This window comes from Schistosoma haematobium, chromosome 2 (assembly GCF_000699445.3).
Source record: "Schistosoma haematobium chromosome 2, whole genome shotgun sequence".
Classification (NCBI taxonomy): Eukaryota; Metazoa; Platyhelminthes; class Trematoda; order Strigeidida; family Schistosomatidae; genus Schistosoma; species Schistosoma haematobium.
Genome location: NC_067197.1, coordinates 16,221,959 through 16,249,245, shown reverse-complemented (window position 1 = coordinate 16,249,245; position 27,287 = coordinate 16,221,959). Strand labels below are relative to the sequence as shown.

Here is a 27,287-nt window from a genome sequence, read left to right as displayed (position 1 = left end):
ATGAATATGACTTCAAACTTATGTCCACGTCAGCATTGCTAACTGTTTCCAGCCCTTGAATAGTTTAAATCATGTTATTATCAGGAGTTAGAAAGTTCGCTTAGGAAAGGCTTACTTTAGGAAGACGTACAATTCATGTTTAGAAAAGCTTCGCTAAACAGCCATTTTATTAAGCAGATGACAAGTTACTCGGTGTGATAACAAATGCGTTGTGAACGCCAGATACGAGGTAAAAAAATACTACCACAAACAGACGATTATGAATAATTATGATCCTATTGAACCATTGTTTTGATAGATGGCCCAGACGTAATAAAAACAGTCTGTCTTACTAAGATCGATGGCTTTTCAGGCGTATAACAAAGTTCTAAATCGGAGGAAAAAATGCGTCTGCTATGCAATAACACTAAAGGGACTCTGGATGAGTGAATGAGAATGCACGAATATGGAGTGAAATGAAATGTGATAATGAAACGCACTCGCTTAATGGGGGAGAAATTTTATGTTATGAAGTTAACGCTATAACTTTTGGGTCGAAAAGTCTAGCCCACCAATTCTGCACCTACTGTCTGACTGTCAATTGGTTGAACGTCGGTGATAGAAATAAAATACATATCACACCTGATTTTGTATATATTTGTCAATTTAATTCACTTTAGTGAATAATGGTATAAAGTAAGTGAAACACGACAAAGATTCTCAATATGTTCACTTCATATATCCGAGGACAGTTAAAAAGACAGGTTCACTTAAAACCGCTCGTCATTTCGTTCCAATGATCTTAAACAACCCAGCATGAGGCGGTCATTCCACATTTCAGTTGTTATAAGTTTATTGGGTGTCCGTTAGGTTGCATGAATTTTCAGTGTTCTCATATTTAAGTAGTCTTTTTCTGCAATAAAACCACAAAATCATTGAGAAAAACAATTATTTAACTTTCTCTGTTTTGTAGTTTAAACGTTGGCTCGATTATTGCCTCTTAACTTGATCTGGGATACCAATCACTCCACTGAACATCACCGCCTTTGCCTAAAGCCTTATAAGATTCAGAAGGCAGCGCAATAAATATTTTTAAACAGATATAGATACACGAACTTTTGTTAGATTGCTATTTTACGCAGAGTTTGGGACGAAATGTCAGATAACCGTTAAATTTTAAGATTACACCCTAAATGTCCTTAATAATTCCGGCAGTTATTAAAGTATTATTGCATGTATTATTCGCTTGTTTTGTTTTGTAATTACTCAGTACTGATTGTAGTGCTTCATGTTCAAGAAATATCTCAGCCAGTCGTTTCAACTTATAATACTAATCAGGTGTTTCGGAAGTTGTACTGAATTCCATAGTGCGCTAAACAGATTCTATAAAGTAGGTAATAGTAATTTTATCCCTTCTCAGACTCCCCATTTCCATTACATCCATGTCGAAAAACGTGAGGTTCAAATACATGTTTGTGATATTTCAGTGCACATTTGGTCGTAAGCGTAAACCAAAAGGTCAAGCAGTGAATCGAAAGCCGTGAGACCTTTAAATAACGTGATGTTTATGCTTTACATCTCTGAATTGCCAGTCAAAGTATCATGTAACTTTGGACAGTGAAGAATATATTTTAAAATCATTCGACATGCTTCACAATCATCCTTGTAGTAGCCCATTGATGGTTTGTAACTCATGAAACAGAACACTGTCCTCACAAGATGAAGAATGTTTTGGGGCGATGACGCTGCAATCGTCAATGGATGAAGTAGTAGAAGGTATTAGGGATCAACCAGCTAAGACGGTCACTGCTGCTGATGTGAAGACTAAGATAGCTCAGATCTTCACAGGTGAATATATATAAGTACAATTCAGGTTGTTCCATAATAACAAAGTAATTTCATTCACCAGGCAAATTAAACAGTATGTACGAATCCAACGAATCCGAAAAGTGCGCAAACAACAGATTCTTTGGAAATATGGTGAGCGTCTCGCAATGCTAGTGGAGAGAAAAGTCAACAATTTTTACCTAAGAATTACCAATAGGCTAGACTCTAGCTTCTTTAATCTTTATCATTGCATCGTCTTCTTTATAATTAAAAACATTGTTCGGACTATGCTAAAGTGTGGAGACGTGATAGGAACTGTCTACTATGAGAAGTTCTTTATGACTGTTTTTTTAGCTTAACTATAAATACTACATGTAAAATTATTTTTCTGCGTCAGATGTGATTCTTGCCATACCATTGATAACAATGCATCAATAAACTTTTGCCCAATTTCCATTTTCGTCTTCGTAGTTTCGTGGGGAGGTACATCGATAATCTTAACGGGTAACTGTTTGTCGACATTAGAAACAACTAGATGTGCCTTATAATTACCCGTTTGGACATGAAAACTTGTAGCACTGCATCAGTTTGGAAGTTACGCCAAGACATTGCTTTGTGTATATATATATATATATATTTCTCCACTATGATAGCATATTAGAATGAATACCAGGAGGATTTATGGTTCAAACGAATACGAACTTTCGCCAAACACTCACGAGATCTGAAACGCTACGAATGTAAATACCGCGTACAGTTGTTATAGATAAATTCGAATATTTCATTAGATGAATAAACGCGACAGTAGGCAAGGCGGAATACAGTTATCCCCAACTTGTAAATTGCTTGTCCAAGTAACTTTCCATATCCAGAAATTCGTTAGATTGTTGGCCGGTATATACTAAATTATTAGGACGGTTTGAGCCTTTCAGTCAGTTGGCAAAATCCATAAGCTGGATATCAGGAAACGTATCAGTAGGTTCCCAACTTAGTGCATTTTCGAAAAACAACGAAACAAAGAGTTTAATTCCGTTATGAATATCACTTTCGATAAGTAAATGGGATAAAAGCTCAGAGAATGTAATTATAAGTGTCTTACTTGTTGTAAACAAAGTTCTTTATTTTCTAACCATCCTAGAATTTCATCTAGGTACTCAGCATTTGCAAAGGAATAACAGGCTTTAAATAAAAAGGAATCAGAAACTTCAAATAGTGCTACGAAATTTGAGAAAAATTTGATTCGAAACCTTATAACACCATCAGCAATTCACAGTTAACATACAATAGCTGCATCATTGGAAAGCAATATTTAGATATTACTCGACAATATGCGTGTGGTCTTTGTCTATAATTTGGTCAGTGATTGCGGATTCTGTCTACAGAAATCCGCTAGCGTTCTCTATAACAGATACATCACAAATTGGTGTTCACTAAAAACGTAGTTGATTTATCATGCCTGAAACAAACATACATCGTTATACTTATGAAGAATACTTGACGAATTATTATAATACCCATAGTGATGTTATGTACAGTTCCTGTATATGCTCAGAAAGCGGGAAGAAAAGGTTATCGTGTCAATTATTACTCATAATTTTTCGTCATCGGATATGTTATGTATCTGTGGAACTATGGTCTACTATGATATTAGTACTGCTCGAATAATAGATCTAATCCTAAAATTGTAGATTTGTCATGATATAACTGCCTAATCTATAAGATCTTACGTGGAAGTTACATCATCGTCTACACCAACTCATTGCATCATAACAATTACCAATACATGATGGAGAACAAGCTTAGGCTAGAGATAGGACAATATATTTGATATGGTTAAAAGATATAAGATAACGCGGACCACGCCTGCATAGACGAGCCATGCCATTCAATCAACCCCAAGTCATTCAACCCATTCTTCCCGCCTTCTGCATCGTTAGGTGTTTATCCGCGTTAAATATTGAATACCTATTTTCCGAATAGTCTCGTATTGAGCTTTGAGGATTGTGTGGTTATGGTCCAACGCTACTACATATTAATATGTAAGTTTCGTCAAAAATTGTTACTTGTAATGGTTAGAGTTGTTCATGGTTGTATGCCAGCAATTAATATAATGTTCAGAATTGCTTAAACCTGCATCCAATAAGCAACTATCACACATCCAAGTTCATCAATACTCTTTAGGATGGCGAATCAAATGTTAAGGGTTTTAAAGCTCATTTTTCCTTGAAAAAATCTGATTATTGTCGATCTTTGACTTTATGAATAGCGAATTGCACTTGCTTGAAATTACGTTGTTACGAATAACCACATTAAGTTGCCTTAACATTCAACAGCTAATAATAAACACTTGTACCGTATTGATGATGGCTTTCGCAGTTCACCAGGTTTCCGCCCCATACAGTAGAACACTCTTGACATTTGTATTGAAAACTCTGACCTTGGTGTGGGTTGACAATTGCTTTGAGTTCTAGATGTTCTTCAGTTGTAAATATGCTGCCCTTGTTTTGCCGATCCGCGCCTTCACATCTGCATCAAATCCACCGTGTTCATCAATGATACTGCCCAAATATGTAAAGGTTTTTACATCTTCCAAATCTTCTCCGTCAAGTGTGATTCGATTAGTGCATTCTGTGTTGTATCGGAGAATCTTGCTTCTCCCTTTGTGTATATTAAGACCTACTGCTGCTGAGGCTGCTGCCACACTGGTCGTCTTCTCCTGCATTTGTTGCTGCGTTTGCGATAGAAGGGCCAGGTCATCTGCGAATTCTAGCTGTCCATTGTATCCCATGCTTTCCTTCAGATGCTGACGTCTTCATGATCCAGTCGATCACCAGGATAAATAGAAAGGGTGAGAGTAAGCATCCTTGCCTGACACCGATCTTAACTTCGAAGGAGTTTGTCAACTGTCCTACATGCACGATTTTGCAACTTGATCTATCACAGGAATTCCGTATGGTATTGACTATCTTCTCAGGCACGCCGTAGTGTCGAAGAAGCTTCTATAGTGTTGTTCTGTCTACGCCATCAAATGCTTTTTCGTAGTCAATGAATTTGATGCAGAGTGATGAGTTCCATTCAACTGATTGTTCCACAATGATCCGTAGAGTTGCGATTTGGTCTGTACACGATTTATCCTTACGGAATCCAGCCTGCTGGTCCCGAAGTTGGAGTCCTTCATTCTGTTTACCAATACCCTGTTTAAGACTTTTCCTGGTATTGAGAGAAGAGTAGGTTGGATATGTATTACCCTATTATTATACAGCTAAATTAGAGTCAGATCAAAGACACATTAAAAGCTCATTTTTACTCTTTTCCCTAGACTGATGTTTCAGGAGACATTTTAAAAAATACCTGAGTTGACAAAATGACTGCTGACATGTTGATCACACTTTGGACGAAGTAAATCAACCGTGTAAGTTCTATAGAGCGATTGTTCATTCCATTGAGGCCAGCTTGAATATCTGGGCCATCTGTTCCTGACATCCAGATATTTCAACAAGTTATCTGTTTCTTGTTTGTTTTGAAAGATAGTGTATTAAGGCGCGTTTGCATGACGTTTACAACCTTTTGCTGTGCAAATCACATAAGGGTACGATCACAGAAATCGTGGTAGCTGGCAATATGCATTGGAAGGAATGAACATTATTCGGATGTCGATTCCCAAACTTTCAATATCCAACTGGCGTCACTTAATATTTATCGTCCAGATCGGTCAGTAAATAAGGAAAGGAAACCTGTTGAAATACTTTGTGCTGAGAATTCCATATAGTACCAAAACAACGCTGAATAAGGCGATTTATAGTAATAATAATATTGAATGTAGACAACTAGACGTTGGAGTTGCATGTAATCTGCGAAGCTTTGAAATGTGGAATACAGAGGATCGACACTTGTTCGTCCAGTAGCTGGTTATCAAGAAAATATGTGATAAAGGGACCAGTTATACCTTTGAAATGTGTCACTTTACCTCATTTAGAGTGGAGTGCACAATAGTCAGAATCATATTTTTGATAGAATCTACTTTCGAAACCAGTCTTCTCGAAAAAATCCATAGGAGTCAATCTCCACAAGTACCGTCAAGTATATTCTGAGTGGCTTGGTATCTAGAGATGCAACCAGTGTAAACGTGTTTATTGATAAATGCCTTGATAGCCAGTGTGTTTTAAGGGTGGCGTAGTGTAAGTGACCAAAGAGGCATGATGAGCCACCCGTTTATAAGACTAACACAAAGCTGAAGTTCTCCGTACGCAACGAAGGACCTCACATCTGCTCTCGCACAGGCGCATATAGTTATCACTGAGAATCTTTGTCACCCTAATTTTTCTGTCTTCAGTATCAATTGTTTCATATCATATCATACCCTTTGGTACATGTATGATTGTAAACAACTGGTGAGAAACCACAGAATATGGTGAATGCATATTATTCTGCCTCAGTTGTCTTTCTGACTTTATTCACACTCACAAAAGGGGCCCATTACGTATGGTACTGCGAAACAGTCTGTGCTGCAACCGATGTTTGTCCAGGATTCCAATTGGTACAAGTTGCCGCGAGGTGCTGGATGGTTGACGAAATTGGTCAGGTATCTGAAGAAAATTTAATGATCCAAGAACGTTCTCAGCCCATACGTGTGACCACTGAAGACTAAGGGACTGCGAAGTGCAAAGTGATTTGTTTCTAAGGCTACTCGGTGGGAACCATGGAGAATTCGAAAACCAATAATAGTCCAGATTATTCGGATCTTAAAAATGCATCAAGTGACTTAATCAAATGGTTGTAGGGGCAATAGTTGGAGTAGAGGACGTTATAACCCTGGTGGAATACACAGGTACTGTATATCCAGCCTTGAAGTGCAAGTAGTTATGATCTAGTTATACTTGACTGTTACCACTCAGAATGTAAAAAAGGAGGCGGTGTAAAATCCTTTATGTGTGTTTTCCAATGAATGGGCTTGAAAATTCCCCCACCTATATCCTTCATGTAGCAATAACACTTTATTGTAAACTTAAGTGCAAACTTATTATTTTTGGTAACCTTGTTTGTGTATTCCTTTATTTTAAAATTTTTATCATTTATTTCACTTATATCTTTAGTTTCACATGGGTCGCCGTACTTACTGTTTTCTTATAGAATATGTTGGTTTTGTTTCACTTTTCATCCATATTTGCTGGAGGTAATGATGCTTCTTTGTGCATTGATTTCTTGTTACATCAAGTGATCAAATTAATCTACCATTTAGCAAAAGTGACTTTTGTTGGTTGCCAAAGATGTCTTATTTTCCGGAAAGCCAGCTAGTTTATTTCCTAACTGCTTGATGTTCTCAGCCCATGATTGCAGAGACCCTCCTCCCAACTGTCAGTTGCACGTCTCAACGCTACCTTCATAAAGCATGCCAACTATCGCACTGACAATACGGATCTTACTAATATTATTTGCACTTACATGTAAGAAGTATTATCCCCCCTACTTTTATGACCAGTGTACCTCATAGAATATCAAACTGACTAACCCACCTCAGTGAAGACTGTATCTCCTGTAACAAGTTGATCATGCCTGTAAACTGGTATGTCTCATGTAACAGACTCTTACTTGAGAATAAATTATTATTAACTTACAAACAGTTTTTAGCTGTTTCTTTTTAAAAAAAGGCTGTTTTTTTTAGCCGATAGATTTAAAGACCTAGTTTATCGGGAACCCATCTCTGCCTTGACAAGCAAGGACTTTGGAGTCGTCTGGCAGTTATACGAACGAAGGATGTTCTTTTCGATAATTCCTCATCAGGTTCTACAATTATAACTCTAAATTAGTAATCCATAAAATTGGCCAGTTTCAAGGCAGAATACATCATTTAAATCGCAACATGTGAATCAAGAAGTGTTGTTTGTAATACAAAATCAAATCAAATACTTAATGTTGAGGTTGACTAATATGAAGTGTTAACTTGGGTCAGTTTATAAGCGAAATGAAATTTTAAGATAAATCATCAGAATAAATATGGCCAATTTGGGGGTTGAGAGAAAATAATGGAATAAAAATCAGAAATTGCGTGACATGTAGAATAATATGAGTTAGGTCAGATATAGTAGATAGGGGTGGATTCTGAATAAATATCTCAAAATGGTTATCAAGTGTAATAATAATAACAACAATGGTGAAGATAATAATAATAATGACAAGATAAATTTGGTACATAAAAATGAACATTATTAAAATTACGCCACAATATTATAAAATTGATTATTAACTAGTTGGTCACGAAGTTGGCCAGGGTAAATGAGCGGCTGGACATATTTCTTTTGGATGCAAAGCTCTGACTTTTTGATACGAATAACAGTTGATTCGGCCGTCTGCAAGATTCTCAGTCTGACGGAATCAGGTAGACTGCTGTTAACACGATATATCATTGCGAAAGATTGCTCCATGTTGTCTGCATGTCCAGTCTGAACTAAATGGGTTAAAATGGAGCTGTTAACTGTTTCGACTAAACCTTTGCTTAGCCAAACTGGTAGGTGCTTACATGCCTGAATGTACAAATTCCTAGAACATCCCTCAATATAAATTGCTCCACAGGTGCAGTTGTGTCGATAAATACAGGAAGAGGTGGCGACTCTAGGCAATTTATCGTCCAACCTCGGAGTGATTATTGGACGTGTGGAAAACATTAATTGAAATTTACCTGCATTAAAAGTCTTTTGAATTGATCTGCTTGAGCTCAATGTTAGCATTTCACTCGATACATCGCCCCTGAATTGTAAGCGTATATACAGAGGCTTTTTATTCACAGTTAGGCATTCTCTTTGCTCTCTGTTGTTGGCTATGTTTTTATTTATAAATTTCGAGGGACATCCATTTTCTTTCAGAGTTGTGTATAATGCCTTTGTTTCGTCTTCGACCGTATCTAGAGGGCATATGGTCTTGATTCTACGATGCATTGTCTTAATAAGGTTCCTTTTGCATTGTTATCCCGTCCTAGTCACCTACTACATTACACTCTTATTCCTAATACAATTTGGGGTTCACATCCTATATTCTACAGTCCAAATAATACGTTATTTAATTCTTATACACTGCCTATCACTACACAAATATCCCCATCAGTTTTTGCTTCAACTCCACAACATGTCACTTAACCACCAGTAGTATCACTGATATAGAACTTTATATCTATCTCATACCACAACCTAATTAAACGTAGTACGATTCAAGATTATTCAAGTGGAAACTCTTGAAATACTCAGCAACTGTCAACAAGAAACATTATCAACCTTAACACAATGTGTGCTCCTTGTTTATTTCCGTTCAGTTTTTCGCGCTTAACACATGTTTTCACCCGTCGTCTGTAAAGTACTACATTCCCAGAATGTGTTTTATGAGGTCATAATTTGAACAAACCCCCTTTTCTCTGATAGTTCATGATAACTTTAAACTCATTACACAATTATATCACGCAAAACTATATGTTAATCACGTTCGTGTTCATGAATATTTAGTTGCATGACTCCACTAATTTTGTTTACTTATTAATCCATCTTGCATTAAATTTTAATTCTGAAGTCACATAAATTTTTGATCATCCCCATGGTGATGGAGTGGATATGCTATGCTGAAAACAAATAAATTGACCAATAATTGAAACGAATCAAAATATCAGCCAAATAAGACTGGACAAAGGCAACAATAGAGGAAAAATATATATTGAGAAAAAAAGTAAAATAATCGCCTGAAATATTTGAATGTGGAGACTTTTAGACATGATTAAACAGAAACACAGAAAATGGAACCCACATTTGATTCTAAGAATATTACTCCTAAATCCGTTGCATACTATTCTGTCGAGATTACATGCTTTGGTTCCCTTTAGACAATTGCGACAGGCCGTAAGCCAGTCCGAATCCTGCATGTTCCCCACTGTAAATAAACTCAAGGACCTAAGCTTTCTATGTACACCAACCAACTCTACATTCCATGTGAATAATGTTGGAACGATTTTCGAGAAGCATGATGAAGCATCCAGAGGGTCTAAAGGAACCAAAGTGTTTCTGTTTAATCGGAACCTGATAGAGCTTTCTAGAATATCAACGAGGTAAGGAAACGGACGAGAAATGGAAAGAACAAAAAGCGGCCGGACTGTACGGCAAATGAGCAGGTTTCCTCAATTGAGACCGAGGAATGAAACTTTGATCGTTGTAGCTGGTCAGTTATCCTCGACAGAGCTGAGGAGGGCAGAAGCTCCGAGTCCCAGACTAGTTCTGAAACGACAATTTAGTCAAAGAGTTTGGGTAGGGTTTTGTGTCCAGACCCATATGGTTTGTTCCTGAATATTTCATTATTTTCCTGGAAAATATCCACAACCCAAAATTAATGTAGTGGCAAACTATTGGATTTTTTCAAGTATAACTGACTGCTTTTCATGTAGTCTTGATCCGAAACGGTTATTATTAAACTTTATACAGTCAAAAATGAATGTATTAAGATGTCTCTAGGTCACATTACGAAATTTTATAGATTAAGCAGCTAGGTATTGGGCTTGGAGGAAGATCGAAATGCTTAAGATAGTGATTAAATACACGAATGGCTTGGATTAGGCTTAATGAAATAGAAACAAAATGAAATCCGAAATTTCTGTCCCGAAGACCTATCACCTTCTGGAAATAAAAAATCTACCAACGAACCTAAAGTAGGAACCCAATATCAAACGAAAAGTGCTCAGGGATTCAAATTTTCGGGCTCGTGAGGCGTCAGGTGCAAGCGATGTCAAAACCACTTTTTGTAGCATCACGAAGATATTTTAGTGGTATTCGAAAACAGAGCTTCCTTAATACATAATTAGAGCTATATGCATATGATAAGGTCATGAAAAAAGTAACTAGCCCAGTCTCTAGGCAATAGGGTGTAGTGATCTGCTTTTAACAAGAGAACGCGACTTGTTTAATGGGAACAATTATTATTATTATAACCAATCATACCAGTGACTGTTTAACCGTACTTGTTTGTTTAACTGTACCAAAGACATTCTTCCTTCCGTTGATTGTGACCTTGCACAGGCTCACGTTTGCTCAGTGATTCCGCTTGTACTCTTTTGGCACGATCTCTGTATTCTTTTGATACCACGAGATCGCCAACACGTATATTTCGCCACAACCTCCAGTCGCCTTCTGATATCTGGTACGCAACCTTATTGTAGTGGTGATCATAGTCAACCGCGACTAGACGCCACACTACAAGGGAACTAAATTTTGTAAATCTCTTACAAGTAATCGCTTGAAAGGTTCAGAAAAGCACCTACTGTAGACAAGGATATTTTGAGAACTATTTAACCGAAAACGTCCGAAAACGTCTAGCCAACGTGAGTGTTAAAGTGGCCTAATTGAGCACGAAAGACTCGATTTGATGCGACCAAAATTAATGTTGCCAAATCATATATTGCTCAGCTAAGAGGACGAGGTTGCACATGTCGACTGTAATTCACCTCCAAAAAAGATTGGCTACACAGCCCCCGTTTTTGACTTTCAAGTTGTTGTCAACAATGATATGCTAGCTCAAATCAAACCAAAAGGCTGGACGGGAAACATACAAGAAATTATACAAGCACTATCCGCTTCAAATCAAAAGACAGAAAATATATTTTATAAGAAGGATCGAATAGATTTACAATAACTTTCACGTAGAGGCTGCCACCTTATATTTGCCCCGAATAGTAGGGTAGGGCTAGAAAACCCTCCACCCTGGCACAGTACTGGGATTACTACATCTCTCTATGAAAGAAAACAAACGTGGGGGGTGAAGGTTACACCACTAGACACTGACGGGACCAACTTTCTATATCGGGAAGCTAGAAATATTTGTAACCCTACGCTATATAAGTCTAGTTGTAAGTAGGGTAGAGAGATTGGCAATAATTCTTAAGCATACTTAAACGTCTACATTCTCAAATGCACTGGAAAATGTTGAGCAGGGCGTTATCTCATCTACAAAGAGAGCGTTAGACACGTACATAGAGGAGACACAGAAGAGGATTTCCAGAACTCTTGCACTACCTACTGTTAGCAAAACAACGCAACTACACTATGTGAGATTTATTATTATTATCATTCACGAAACTCCCATTCATATATAAGTATTCAAGCCAATCATTTCGGATATAACCACAAAATGCTATTGTACAGTTATTTCAACAGTGTTTATATGATATTTACGATCTTCTAATGGGTTCTGTATAGCTCAGGGGAAAATAAGAGTGACGTCAAGACGTAGGTATTAATATGTTATATAACCAACCTGCCGACTGCGGTGGACAGATGGACAACCTTTCTTGATCGCACGGGGAAGTCTGATGTCATTTACCTTGACTTCTCAAAAGCTTTTGATCGGGCCAACCAAGTATGTCTTATCAATAAACCCAAACGGTTAGGTATAAAATCATCTGTAATTGGTTGGTTGGTCCCTCAGGGTTTCATCACTAGGACCTCTTCTTTTCTTGATTTATATAAACGATCTCCCGCAGATTTGTCGCTTTTCGCTGACGAGGTGAAACTCTGGAGGGAACTGCGAAACCGAGAGGACTAGGAGTAAGGACAATATATTACTATGATTTAACAACTTTTTTCACTCTCCTCGTTTATCGATAATATACCTAGGTTCCTGCCCGGGGGGTATTGGTGATCCACTGCTACTAGATATGAAAGCCCGTTGAGCGAAAGTATTTTATATTCCGTCCAGAACGTTTGAACCACTTCAACCATTTGAGTAACGCGCTACCTGATCTACGAAAGCGTGACTGCGGTGACATAAGGCGATTCGTTTGTAAGTTTAGCTTTCTTCCCGAAAGCTTATCTCAGGCTTTATATCAGATGGACAAATTATTTAATCCGATTCAAATTTATTTGACCTGTTGCCTCCTTTACTTACATCTTCAAAAAGTGCTATGATTTCAAATTTCTCAATCAACCAATGATTATTGGTTAATTTATTCTTCCTTCAAAGAGAAAACAAAGGGGAAAGTGCGTCAGAAAACAACAGAGAAATTATAGGGAAACGCGCAGAAATGTCTGCTCTTTCGCCTTTCCGGAAGGAGTAATATGGATTCTCCCCTTTATGTCGGTCTGTTTTAAACGTTGCTGAGTTGTTTACTTGTCGCAAAAATGTACACCGACTCGTCTGCTTGTAGCCAAAACACACGCTGAATTGTCTACTTGTCGCCTTAATACTAGCCGATTTATCTGATTTTGCTTCAATTTTTGACACACCTTTTACTTAATCCCAAACATTTTCGGTGTTCGCTTTTGTCCCCATAACACGCAACACCTCAACTGTTGACGTTAAAAATAGTACATGTTTAAATAAATTTTTTAAAAAGAAAACGTCATATTGTACAACGTTATGGGTAGTTGATGGATGCTGGGGCATCGATTGTTATGTATTTTAATCGTAATTGCCAAGTCTTATTGAAATTTGAAAAATCTGCGGAAGAAAGAACAGCTGACGTTGATTAGGCACGTGTTCTTAATTGCAAGTGCATTCAAAATCAAACAGGTTTTCTCAACACTTAGTCAAAACGTTTCCCATGCAAGTAAGAAAGTAAGCTCATATTTAAAAAATGTTTACTTTAAACCAAGTTTAACATAAAAAATATTCCACTGGTTATTTATTTTCGTAACTCCTGTTCGGCTATTGAGGATCAAAATAATCTTGTGAATTCTGGAACGGAAAGAACAAAATAGTTTACAACGATATCTAAATAACGTTTTTTTTTAATACTAGCTACGTGAAGTGTTACTTGCGGTTATGTTTGTTAACACTGAAGACTGTACCTATAAAACAGTAGGGAATAGTTACCACTTTAACTTAGTACATCCATGTTCTTGTTTTCTTCGATGACGCTTTTGTAATTTGTCTCGTGAAAATAACCTTGCGCAGCGATGTTATGCAGTTTCGCAAAATGTTTTTCGTTGACAGGTGGTGACAGGAATAGACTAGTTAATGCACCTGAAGTTTAAAGAGCATATACTACTTCGTATGCAGCCGTAAAACCTGCACTTCTGAAGATCTTTTTTCGATAAAGTGCCAAGTAGCGTGACTTCAGGTGTCATGACGTATGACAAAATATATCGCATTGACATTTTAGGATTACCATAAATTAACTGCGTCTACATGCCCATCTGTAATAAAAACAAAATAATTTTATTGACTTACAAATTTCTCCCTTATGTCTTCCTCCTGAAGACAAGCGTCCAACGTTCCCAGTTTCTCTTCAGATTATAACGGGAACTGCCGACTTGACAGTCCGCAATCGAGTTTTCGCGGATGTTCACGCCCACCAGACTTCGGCAGTAGCTTCTTCATATTGGCACTCGAGTTAAAAATACAGGAATATATGTTCTGTAATACAGTATACAATCTATCAAGTCTCAAAAACTTAACTCAATCGGACACGTGACCTATTCGGCCGCTAACGCACTGCCTACACGCCTGAACTCGAACGTTGATGGCGACGTGTCCAACTGTGTCGATCTAGTTAATTAACATATTAAAAGTAAACAAGCCTACTTGGCGATCAGCGAGACAATACTGTCGAACAACCGACGTTTGTGATATTCGACATGGCTATTTCCAGCCTGCGTCTCCGCCACATCCATCTCAACGGAATTGTAAAGAAACCTTTCTTTACGTATCAATGCATCTCTACAAAATACTAGTAAGATTATTGTACTGTCCTCGTCGGCTTCTCATTATTTATTGGCAGGGTGTTTTCGTCCTTAGAACTGTTGATGCAGCAAACATCTAGTTTTTTGAAGGGAACCAACAACTCCTTTGTAGCCTGAAGGCTATCTGTAGGAAATGCTTGTTTCCATGTTTGTAACTCACGCATTCGTGAATGACCTTACACCTCAGGACTGACCAATTTTCATCTGGTTGTCACTGTTTTGCAGGTGCATATCAACAAGCTCCGATGGATAGCGACAAATCCCTTTTCCCACAATCCACTGTTTAGCTGCAGTCATAAGCTGCCTCTTGCTTGGTGCGTCTACAATTACGTATTGTTTGTAAGCCGGCTAAATAGGACATAAGAGGTAAGGAAATGGTTTATGGTAATACCATCAGCAAAAATGAAACGCAGTACATTCACATAAACGTATGTAGCAATGGAACAACCACTAAATAATTGACACAATCAAGGGCAATACATTTACAGTCAATATCCTTGACGTGAACCCATGTGTGCTCATGACTAACTACCGAGCACATAAACGTTCCCATGTCACTAGAATGAAAAGGATCTTCGAAGTAGTTGCGTTCGTCTGTGAGTGACCTAAGTTTCATTAATCCATGGTCCTCTACATCGGTTGATCAGACCAGGCTTTCCGTGTACTAGTAACATATTATCTTGCTAAAATGAAGTTATTTTAATATTCTTAAGCATAATTACTTGTTTGTGTGAGTCTACCTTACTGGTTATTTGTGTACGATCAGTCGAAATGCTAGCTTGAAGCCTATCACGGAAAGACATCTCAACATAACGCTGAACTGCTTGCCTGGCTACGGCATACCCGCTATGCATTGATTTCCTAATTTCTCAAATGGAAATGCTGAGAAACAATCTCTAGGTCTATGTGCACGAATAAATAATAAATTCTAGTTTAGGTGTATAGTGTTAATATCGTATAGAGCATATCAAACCAATGGAATAATCGCTGTCGTACTGCCTCAGGGACTCCATGATTTAGCATGCGTACCCTCAAGTATATCAATAGACCAGTTATACAATTTAGTACTGATAATTTCCAAACAATGCTCTCGATAAATATTTGTTTTTATTGGATAGGTTCAGCGTAAGTGATCACTTACCTATCAGCTAATTTTCGATATACTGGCAGTATTATATTTTTGCAGTTGATGTCAGCACTTGACAGGTACATTTTACCGTTGCTCTTTCAGGTACCGATACTTGCAAATAAAATTTGATTCAATGAATCCTTATCCCCAAAACATCTGGTGAATTTTGAATTTCTGGACAGCACTATTCCTTTTATCGAAATGGATCTTGTTTACAAGCTTTACAAAAATCAGGAATCCTCATATCTTCCACGTAAAATCCTCCAATCCCTAACATACTCTTTCATGGGATTAGCTTCAAAGATAGCTTTGTCACGTCATCAGCTAAACGTTGTCGGTTCGGAACGCCTTTTATTGGCCATTGACAAAAGACCTAGTAATCAGCCTTTGATTACAGTCAGCAATCACCATTCGTGTCTTGACGATTTTTTCTTGTGTGGTTCGTTGCTTAAACTTAGGCATTTTGCTAATGGTATGTAGTATCACGACATTCGAGCATTATGAAAATATTTAGTAACCGTATGTCGTTGGTGCTTGACAGCTGTAGATATATGTTATACAACTTCGCTTCATACCAACTTCTTCTTCTGGTTCAGAGGAGTTCCTATATGGCGAAGGGTTCGTGATCCGCTATCTGGTAAAATAACTCACTTTGGTGGGGGGGTTTATCAACCTAGTATGGATTTTTGCATCAATTTACTAAATTCTGGCCAATGGGTACATGTATTTTCCCAGGTTTGTAAACATGATTAAGTTTAAAATATCTGGTAATTAATATTTACGATACCACAGCTGTGAGTTTAGTCGTTTTTAAAGTAGTTGCCTTTTTTAGTATGCTAATTTTTTTAGTTCATGTTGTACTAATTATATTCTTGCCAAAATTAATGATTTCACTTTATTTCTAGCATAATTCCATACTAATCTTTGCTTGATTTCATTTTCCAACTATTTTACATCATTTTTATTTCCTTTCTCTCTTTCCAACTTTAGTAGTGTAGATTGTGATATTGTTCAGAATAGTTCCTAGTGGTCAAGGTTCATTCACTCTTTATCTTCCTCTCGATCTTGAATCCAATTACTCCTTCATACTTACCCTTCCACTGTTTTTACGAGCTATATTTCAAATGTTCATTTGTCTTCATTATAACTGTTACTACATTTTTTTCGGCCTCTTGTGTAGTTTATCATATAGATTTCATCTTTTATGGTATGTCAACTGGAGCCAACACAGCCCTTTATCCGGCTCTATGTTGATAATGATTTGGTAATTTAACAATCTTCATGTGTTAATCAATCAATGCTTAGGGAAAATATCACTTTACGTACACTTTTAAGCATGGTAAAAGTATAATGAAAACGTAACTCGATAGTTCGTTATGATAAGTTTAGCAAAAGGTATTGTCCTTCAAGTTACCACCATATAACAGCACATTTTAAAATATTGACCAGTGACCTGAAGTATTCATTATTGCTTGACGGCCTTCCTGTCACTCACTCCACTTACTTTAAAACATAGCAATCTCACTACGTTCAGATATTTGAAAATGTTTTACAGCACTGATTCCGTCGGATGCTTCTACTAAGCCGTAGTACTCAAAATTGTCTAAACCCACTAAGTCAGAGTGTTTATGACTCCCACCGTTTGGACCTAAGGAAGAATTTCCACAAAAATTCACTAGTTAGTCTATATTCAATTTTTTATGGGATCATCTAGAATAAGTGCCATTTACCTTTTGTTGTTGCGAATAAAACATTTGCTAGGAAATTACCAGTTTGTTAAGGCCCTTTTAAAATAAATCTTTGCTTTATAAGGTCGGCAAATGTAGATATATTATGAGTGAAGCCCTAATCATCATTATAATTGTTATACTTTAGGGGAGAATTATTCAACCTCATGAACGTGGTTCTGAAAAAAATATTCGCCTGCGTTGGGGAATCGGACGATTGATAGCCGAATCAAAAGAAGTAAGCTTTCGTAAGTCCTAGGTTTATAGTCTCACCTCACATACATTTTGCTCGTTCGTAAGCAATTTCTATAAAGTTTTGATAGCAGTATAGATTGTCAAAATATTTCATAAATATTGATAGTTAGGAAAATAACAGACGTTTGATATCTATCATATCTTCAGATATCAGCGCATTTAAAACGAATTTTATGTAGTCCCAACACGTATCGCACTATTCTAGTTCTGGCTTTGGGGGAAATAATCAAAGTAGCTATAAAAATATGAGGTTGGGAATTTTAGTAACATAATACTTATGATTGTGTTATTTGCTATGAAATAGATTCGGATTGGAGTATGAAATAAGATGCAATATGTGTACGTTCTAATAAAGATGGACAACTCATTGGTGTGATAATGTGTTAGCATTTATGTTAATTATTTGCAATCGCGAAACGAGACTTAGATCAGAATGAAAAGGAAGGAACTGAATTGATGTGGAAGTCATCAGGAACATAGTTGTTTTAATTAATCTACAAAATACTTCTCAGAAATGTTAGAAGGAAATACCAATTCGAAGTAGTCAAATAAATGTTTATTGCTTCAGATAACATCAAGTTTTAGACAAAAATGAGAATAGTAGTTTCCAATAATGTTTAACTTTTATTTATCAGTTTTTTAGTAGTGTCTGATTAGGTTTCTACAGAATCTTGTTTCGTTTTCACACCTCATTTCTTGTAAATGGAATATTATTGTAGATCTTTTTAGGGAACACTGAAGAATCCTGACATTTGTTTCATACTCCACTTTTTCGATTGAGCCTTAAGTTCAAGATGGTTTCACAATTCCTCTCAGTTTTATGTTTTCAGCTACCATTGCTTATATGTGCAAAGATCAACTTACATTTTAAATTCTGATTTATCTATAGCACAATATAACCATGGTACTTGTCGTTTGTATCATTTTTACTACTGACAAATCGTTTTGGGTAATTAGTTGCTTCAAACGCGAACAACTTGTTCTGCCTCTGTTACGAGAAAAAAAAGCTTTTTTAATAAATTCTCAGCAGCTATTAATCTACTAGTTAATACGTATACTGCATTGATATATAAATATATCCCTATATCAGTCAGCCACAAACAATGTAGGACTTCAAATGTCTCTGCACTGTCTTTCAGAAAATATTACTCTTCATCGTTCTGTTTCTCACTGAACCAACTGTCAAACAAATTTCATTTTGTAACTATCAAATTCAAATTTCCTAGATAAATGTAATTCTATCTTGTTTAAATATCTAAAAAACCTCTTATCAAAATAACGATGTGATATCTACGCACCCCAACCATATTCTTAATAAACTGGTGCATTCTAGCATTTACCCGTATGTATCCGTTTTTGATCTAATAGACTTTTTATCGATGTGTTGACTAAAGTTAATCTGACGCACATAAGCTCATACCACTTAAAAACTTGATTACAGACTATCTAATCAACCTTATGAAATGAAAGTGCGTCTGTCATAAGTTGATTGAATAAACAGACTTCTTAAACGTCAAAATATTCGTTCTTCTTCCCTCAGGATCCACTTGTAATTCCTGTTTGGCATTGCGGTCTAGATCAACTAAATCCTTCTGAGGTTCCGAATACGTCTACTACGCTGTCATGTATATTTGGAAAACCGCGTCAGCTGATTGTTGTAGTAGGTAAACCAATCGATACCCATGGTTTACGTGAAGAATTAAAGAATAATTCATCTGAATATTTGGCCTCATCAGAATTTCGTTCACATATTCACTCTATGTATACTCAGGTTGTCCAAGAACAGCTATATAAACTCAAAGAAGAAGCCGAATGTGAGCATCAAAGACTAAATCTGATCTAAAAACTGTGAATAGCTTTATTAGACGTCTACTTTTTTACCTTATATTTTTAGAATTGTCATAATGAATAAAAAGTTCTTCCTACGTGTTTTCGCGTCCTGATTGGCACATGTTCACTGAAACCTACCGATCTTTGCGGACTAGACAACTCGTTTTTCGTCCGATTATATCGTTTTTCATTTAAAATCTAGTAATCGGTAAACCAATTTCGCCACACCCTATCTATTTAGATAGATAGTTTTTTCAGTTGTCTTTTTTATCACCAGAAGATTTAGGAGTAAGAATTGTGATAACAATCTTTTTGCCACAGGCTGAAGTACTTGTTTGTTCATTGGACTCGTTTATAACTTCTGTCAAGTTATACACTTATAAATACAATGAAAACTGGCCAGGATGTCTCCATACTGTTGACATAAATCTCTGGTTCTTTAGTTAAGTAGACTATCTTATCAGCGTCTTTGGAACTTATTTGCGAAAAAGCCGTTTTCCTTGCGATATACTTGGCTTTTTTGGATCTTGATTCAATTACACGTCCTTGCGCTTTGATGGATTCCAACTTGAAACGTTTACTTCAGTCAAAAAGTTGTAGATGCGTATTATGATGAGTTCCGTAAAAATTTCCTACTTTTTGAAGAGAGGAGTGTGCTTTTCGTGTGATGTGTATTAGGTGCGTTGTGTATATTTTTATATTTTATGCTTACAATCTGCTAAGGATATTATTAGTCACCAATTGGCCTCTTCAGATTTACCAACGTCGTAGAGTATCACTGTTATTGTAGACATGCCTTGCCGACTAGTCCAGGGTGTATTCTCTTCCATCACTCACTACTGTTTATCAGTACTTCAACTTGTCCACCTTGTTTTAACGACTATCTTTTTTTTCTGTGTAGCTTACTCGTAAATTAGATATCAGTATAAACATCTCGTTAACTTCCTTACCTATCTATCTCTTGGTGAAGCAGTGCCAATTAGTTTTTATTAGATACAATTATATCTCAGAATTTAGTTTTAGAAAACCTCATTTGATCTAACATCCACAGTAGCATAAGTCTTTCACTTTAACCAATCTATTCTGTTGTGATTTTAACAGATAAGATTAGCTCTGTTGTATTACACTAATTTGTCTTGAGTGTGAATATTAAAATGTTGTGAACTGTTGTGATCATGGATTTTGATACATCTCTTAAAATTAGTAGGAACTGAAGTAGAACAGTTGTTTAAAAATCGGTCTTGACAAGTAGTTTTAAGTGTTTCTGGGTGAGCTTCTCGTCATTTTACTATCTCAAGTAAACTTGATCATTTGAAACAACATGGAAGAGCCGATATGACGGGATTTAAAAGCAAGTTATATTCCGTTACCCATTGTTATTTTTGTCCAACATTACTTCAATTTTAATTCAGTGTGATGGTTACCCAGGGTAGTATTTGTTTCGTTTTCCAATATATTATATTCAGCATAACATCAAGTTATTTGAGTGTGGCGTTTGTTCAAGATACGGTATTCTTGTATTAAATTAACGTGAACTATACTCAGCATGACATGCAGCATGTAATTTGTTACAACTCTAGGTATTTTTCATATATGTGATTCCCTTCTAATTAATAATCAACATCTGTACAATTAATATGTGAGTGCATTTTCGACTAGGGTCGTCGTCGTGTTTTAGAGTTAATAAATCCTCATTTGTACCAGTCTTGATGTTCTTACTTCGCGTCGATGGAATTGCAGTGGTTCCTCGTTGTCCCGAGTATAAAAACAAGAGATTCAGGCATAGCATTCAACTATGGCCAGTCATAACATAAACCTTTTGAAAATTAACATACAACAAGGTTTATCACTATTTTCAGTTTAAATCATCATCTTGTGTAAGTTCTCGCGAATATCTCTTGCGTCAGTCAGTTACAACGTAGGGCCAGGCACATATGTGCATCGGTCCAAGTTGCCAAACCTCATTAGCACATCAAGATGAACACTGGATTCATAGAAGTAGTAAATTCAATGGTGGTAATATATAAAAGAAAGATTGCATATAAGGATATAGTACAGGCAGAAAGAGTTAGTTGGTAGGAAGAAAGATACAAAGCAATTTTAATCTCACAGTTTAAGAGAGGACAAAGAGTGTATACACTTACACTATTGTGATCCATTCTCAGCCATGTCACCAAGAGTCTCCAACCATTGGTTACGATAGTCACGCGGACCCCAACCAAGTGGTCTGCATCTACAGACATGACTAAGACTAGAAGTTAGTGACTTCAAGCACTGGTGCCATGCTTTGGTTTGGCCGCCCCTACACTAGTCAGCATGCGCGTCGTGGTAATCAGTGTTCATGTATACATAACCCAACCATCTCAGTCGATGAAGATTCACAACCTCGTCAACTTATTTACCATCACTCCCTAATACCCTGCGTCTAGCTTCACTATTACTTACCCGGTGATCCCCGCAGATGCGAGCAATATTTCTAATGCATCTGTGGTTAAATACTAGTAGCTTACGTGTATCTTCAACTCTTAATGGTCACATTTCGCAGCCGTAAAGCGGAATGGAACGAACTGTCGCGCAGTATACTTGTCCCTTAATTGATAGACGGATATCTCGCATTCACCATAGGTGACGTATGTTGGCAAAAAAGCCGAAGAAGCTTTCCGAATCCGTGCTGAGATTTTGTCGGACACGAACCCATTATGGCTGATCAGACTTCCAAGATAAGTGAGGTTGTCAACGCGTTCGACTACTTCACTCCCTATCTTTAGTTTGGGTGTTGATGCAGGCCAGTCCTGGAGCAACAATTTGCATTTAAAAGGAGAGAAGCGCACCCCAAACATTCTAGTATTGTTGCTCAGAGCCACCAAAAGACTGCATTTTATCAGCGTCTTCACGAAACATGACTATATCATCTGCGTATGTATCTTGCATGTAAAGCAAAATTAAGCTTTCGGTATTTCCGTATTCTCAAATTGTCATCAAAATGCGATTATTGTGTTATGCATTACTAGAATAATTCCAATTTTAAATGTATCATTATCAAAACAACTAGAAAAGTATAAGCTAAAAGGGATGAGGGTCTTTCGACAAAAAAGCAATTGGCAAAATATACTCTGTTTCATTGTCTTTAGCAGTTTTAGTTTTTCGTTTGGTACACTTCCAATGGTTATTTTAGAAACTGACGATGTGGAGAGATCCCCTCTTTCAATGTTTGTTCTGACCAGGACGTCTGATCAGTGCGGCAGTCTGTTTGTCCGCCTGCGAGATTCCAGTAAAATCGAGAGTTACTAGGTTTGGTAATATTGAGAGAACCGTGTGAAAGTAACCCTGCAGAAAGAAAAAAACATTGAACTGAATGAACTTTACTAAGTAAGATGTTGACAATCCTAAGGTTTATCGGATTCCAATAAAGGTTTCTTCACCACTGCAAACATGATGCTCCGATCATAAAAAATGCTGCCATTTTATTAATAATAATTTCCAAGTCGTATATCACATCACAAACATGCGAAGGGAATTTAGTTTGTTCTTCCTCTTATACTTTTAGGAAGTCTATGTCCATATCTACTATCATGTAATCCTCAAACTGCAATGTCAATTTTTAGTGTTTGTATCGTGCGTGTGTTTTAGTGAACGATTCTTTTGACCATGATCGTCGTCACAGTATATATGATGCCAAAAGGAGTTATCTCCACATTGTAACAAGTTTGTTGTGGTTTTCCTCAAGATAAGCCTGCCTACTCTATTTCTCAAGAGTAGGGAAAGCACAGCCCCTCTCAACTTACTGTATTTTTTAGTTCCCTCATTTCACACTTATGTAAACCACTCACAACAAGAATTTGTACTACGAAATTCAAGGGCTTGTTTCGAGCCCTTAGGTGTTTATAAGAGGCTATTTTTAGCATAGAAAATGTATCATGATACTTGGCCAAAAGCCACATAATTGGCTTGATGATGTCGCAATGAGAGTTGGGACGTATGTTCTTCTAAAAAACGGAACAGCATGGTCAACAGTAGCTGTTTCAGTGAACTGATATAAGTCATTACCTTCTCCTTCTCAATGGGGTTCCCATGTAACGTAAGTTTCGTGAGCTTCGGTAACTGTCTGAGTTTTATCACTTCCTGGAGTGTTGCTATTTTATTTCCATGCATATAGATGATTTTCAGGTGTTTAAGACTACTAAAAGACTGAGCTAAAATTGAAAGTGAAAACAAACTACAATTTACATTTGGAATACTGGGTATGTTGTTACAAGATATATCTAACCACGTTAAGCTGGACGTGTCTCCGAAAAGCTCATGAACCACAACAGGTAGTGTAGAAATGTCCTCTATTTGGTTGTTATTTATTTTCAGAGTCCGAGTAACCCATTTTTCATTTATATCCTTTTTAATGACCGAATTGCTACTAGGTATTATTCTCGGACAACACACAGTTAAATCTGTTGAAACGTGTAAGTGTTACTGACAATTGTAATACCTGATACGTTTTTTATATTCAGAAACGAATAATCCAAAGGCTGAAAAATACCTGGTCTCTCGCTTAATTGTGTTTCATCACATTTTTTGTCAGCCCTAACCTCAATTTACATGACAAAACTTTTCTTACAATTCAGTCATATCACCTCTAATATGTTTTTCTCTAGCTTTAACGTAATTTTTGTGGTGGTGAAATGTTAGGTGCAGTGATCCCTAGAGAACCTGGAAGAGAAAATGTGAGCAATTCGCCCAGTAAGTACGTAGAATGCACTTACGTTTAATGGGGTAATTAATTTAAAGCGGTCTGTAACAACACAAGTGTGAGATTATTACAATTTCTTAATCAAGACTATGAGTTGGTAGTGTAGTTTGGAATGGGCTGCCACAAAGTTACTCAAAGTGCGCTGGTGACGTTTCCTTGACAGAAATGAGTAAAACGTCTAATTTCCAATAATGTAATGGGTAGCTTGTATAAATATCCGGAGTATCTTATACAAGTTTTGAAGTTGCTATTGACTGGTTTTAGGATGTTATGGGTCACCGAGCCTCCACCTTTGAGCACCCTATGTTCTAGTAAGAATCGATCTACTGTTCTCAGATTTTTGTAATATCCATGAAAAGGCTACGAACTGATTTCAAGGTACATCTTTGGGAACACTACAAATTATAATCAACCTTCGTATATGAGGACGAGAGTCCGTCGTCAAAATGTTTCGTTCCAAATTAATTAAGGTTAACTTTTAAACCAATTGACGGTCAACGTCTGACTTTCCTTCATGCGAAGTTATGTAAGGTGTTATCAGTAAGCTTTTAGTAAACGACCTCAACTTGATGCCTTGTTATGCAAAGATGTTATGGATACGCACTGCTTTACGGCAGTGGTCGTAAGTGCTCACTTTGTTAGCGAATTCGAAAACCTGTAATGACCTACTTTTATCAAGAGAATGAGGTTGGTGTAATGGAAACAATTATTATAACCGATTGTACCAGGGCTTGTTTTACCGTACTTGTTTGTTTAACTGCAACAAATACATACATTCTTCCGTTGATCTGGCGCGTGTTTCAAAAAGGCAGTGGTTAATTACTTGTTGTGATTATCCTTGCTTTCGTGTAATTGTTGCATCGGAAGTATTCTTGGTCTATATCAAAGTACTTTAGTTAAGGATTGAAATCTTGCTAAAGTTTGTCTTATGGTTCCCTTTTACTCATTGACTGACACTTGTTTTCATACTGTGATCATATTGTGTTTTGCACCTCACTCTGACTAAAATGGTTGGTATTACTCACAAATGTGGACAACCAAACTGTTTGTACCCTGTGGAGAAAGGAATGCAATGAGATGAATGTAAAAAGTGGTTCCATAAGATGTGCATTCGTTTAACTGCCACCGCGTACAAAGGATGTTTGAATCCTAACTCATATTGGCCTTGCACGTTTTCCTGTGCAAATAAGACGTTACTAATACAGGAGGCCATGAGCCTATTAGCTTTGGCCTCCTGGGATCGGAGAAGCAACGGGATATCGTGTTAACTAGCGCTCGTTGTCACAACAATTACGACATTCGGGTTAGACCTGATATGTCTATCGAAGATAGAATAAAAAGGAAGAAAGGACCAGCTGAACTAGAAACCCGTCGGCAAAACGGTGAGGAAAATGTCAGGTTGGTGGAATTTCGGATAGTCAGGTCTTGGAGGCCAACGTTACCAAGGTCTGTGTGGATAGACTGTTCTGCCTAGGAGTTTTGCATGCCAACTCGCGTGGTCTAAGAAGTAAGTTCTATGAACTAGAAGCATTAGTGGTCAGATTAAAACCACTCATTGTAGCAGTGACAGAATCATGATTAGTCCATGACTTAGACATTACTCCAGAATTATCCAGATGCCATTACCCAAGGAGTGAGAGACATAGATGTAGAAAAGAGGGTGGCGTCCTGTTATATATAGCCAATAATATAAATATCCGCTCCTCTGCTAGCGAATCTCGTGATAGCGGTACAATATAGACCCAAATATTGTGAGATTAGGAGTGCCTGTAAAGCGTTAATAAGTAAGACTAGACGATATATAGAAAACAATTGGTTAGGGATTATTGATATAGTCCGAAACGGTAGTTCTCGTATATAAAAAGGCGAACTCAAAGAAGCGATGGAATTCCCTCACTTTTGATGCAAGAAAATCCGTTAATCTTGGTCAAAAATGATGCCAAAATGACTGAAGCTTTATCGGAATATTTTAGTAAAGTATTTTCTATCGGTAGTGAGGAACGACCAACGATTCATCGTGACCGTGACGGCTCGCTGATGGATCCTGTAGTCATTGAGAAAGGTACTGTTTTAAGGCTACGTCAGCATTTCAAACCTGATAAATCCAGTGGTCCTGATGATATTCATCCTAGGATTATGAAAGCTATATCAGATGAAGTTGCTGAACCATTAACGATACTATTTAACATGTCTCTGAGACAGTCCAGACTGCCTAGAGACTGGAAAGACACTATTATAAGTCCGGTGTATAGGGCTGGGAGTAGGGATTTAGTTAGCAACTATAGACCCGTTAGCTTAACTTGTGCAGTTGTAAAACTGATGGAAAAAATCATTCGGATATCTGTTATAAACTATGTTGAAGAGAATAATCTTTTCTCCAGGGAACAACATGGTTTTCGGAGAGGCCTATCATGCTTGACAAATTTTATTGCAGGAGAAGATTCGGCTGCTACAGAAGATCGGAATATTCCTGTGGATGTGATCTTCATAGATCTAGGTAAGGCCTTCGAAAAAATCTCCCGCCTTGGTCTTAAATTCAAACTGCAACGTTTTGGAATCCATTACACAATTGTAGATTGGATAAGTAACTTTCTTTATGACAGGAGACAAATAGTAAGGGTAAATGGGGTTCTCTCCTCATGGGTACCTGCAAAAAGTGGAGTTCCACAAGGTATAATCCTCGGTCCCGTTCTCTTTTTACTTTATGTAAGCGAATAACCACCTGTAGCAAAATCATATGTTCTACTCTTCGCTGATGACATAAAAATTTGGAGACCCATACACAGTATGTCGGATAGAATAATATTACAGAATGATCTTAGCTCATTGATGGCATGGTTGGACAGGTGGTCACTAGAAGTAAATCCTATTAAGAGTGTAGTGATGCAAATAAATAACTATGATGAGACGTATCACTACAAATAGGTGGATGATGAAATATTTGGATGATGAAATGTTTAGATCATTATGCCCGATTTATGTATGACCACATTTAGAATATGGGATCAAGGCAGCGAGTCCTTGTTTCAACTATAAAGCAGATATGCTGGAAGAGTCCAAAGACGAGGTACTAAGATGGTACAAGGTCTATCTGA

At 37.1% G+C, this 27,287-nt stretch overlaps 2 protein-coding genes across 7 annotated transcripts; one reads left to right on the top strand and one right to left on the bottom strand.

The window, feature by feature from the left end:
- Positions 1-12,542: 12,542 nt before the first annotated feature.
- MS3_00010769 (uncharacterized protein) lies at positions 12,543-19,548 on the top strand. Of its 6 annotated transcripts, none has more exons than XM_051219168.1 (6): positions 12,543-12,609; positions 15,742-15,892; positions 15,935-16,111; positions 16,154-16,374; positions 17,515-17,604; positions 19,162-19,548. In XM_051219168.1, exons 2-6 carry the CDS (start codon positions 15,841-15,843, stop codon positions 19,462-19,464), a joined length of 843 nt encoding a protein of 280 aa, XP_051067627.1. In that variant the 5' UTR covers positions 12,543-12,609; positions 15,742-15,840; the 3' UTR covers positions 19,465-19,548. The 6 variants fall into 6 exon arrangements, with proteins under 6 accessions (XP_051067627.1, XP_051067628.1, XP_051067630.1 ...); XM_051219165.1 differs by adding an exon at positions 14,736-14,876 and having other exon boundaries at positions 15,742-16,111; XM_051219169.1 differs by having other exon boundaries at positions 15,742-16,111.
- A 284-nt stretch (positions 19,549-19,832) lies between these two features.
- Positions 19,833-24,557, bottom strand: LRRC51 (Leucine-rich repeat-containing protein 51). The gene is made up of 5 exons (XM_051214451.1): positions 24,206-24,557; positions 24,061-24,152; positions 23,932-24,026; positions 23,679-23,893; positions 19,833-23,639 (listed from the first exon to the last, which is right to left on the bottom strand). Exons 2-5 carry the CDS (start codon positions 24,069-24,071, stop codon positions 23,367-23,369), a joined length of 594 nt encoding a protein of 197 aa, XP_051067624.1. The 5' UTR covers positions 24,072-24,152; positions 24,206-24,557; the 3' UTR covers positions 19,833-23,366.
- Positions 24,558-27,287: the final 2,730 nt, after the last annotated feature.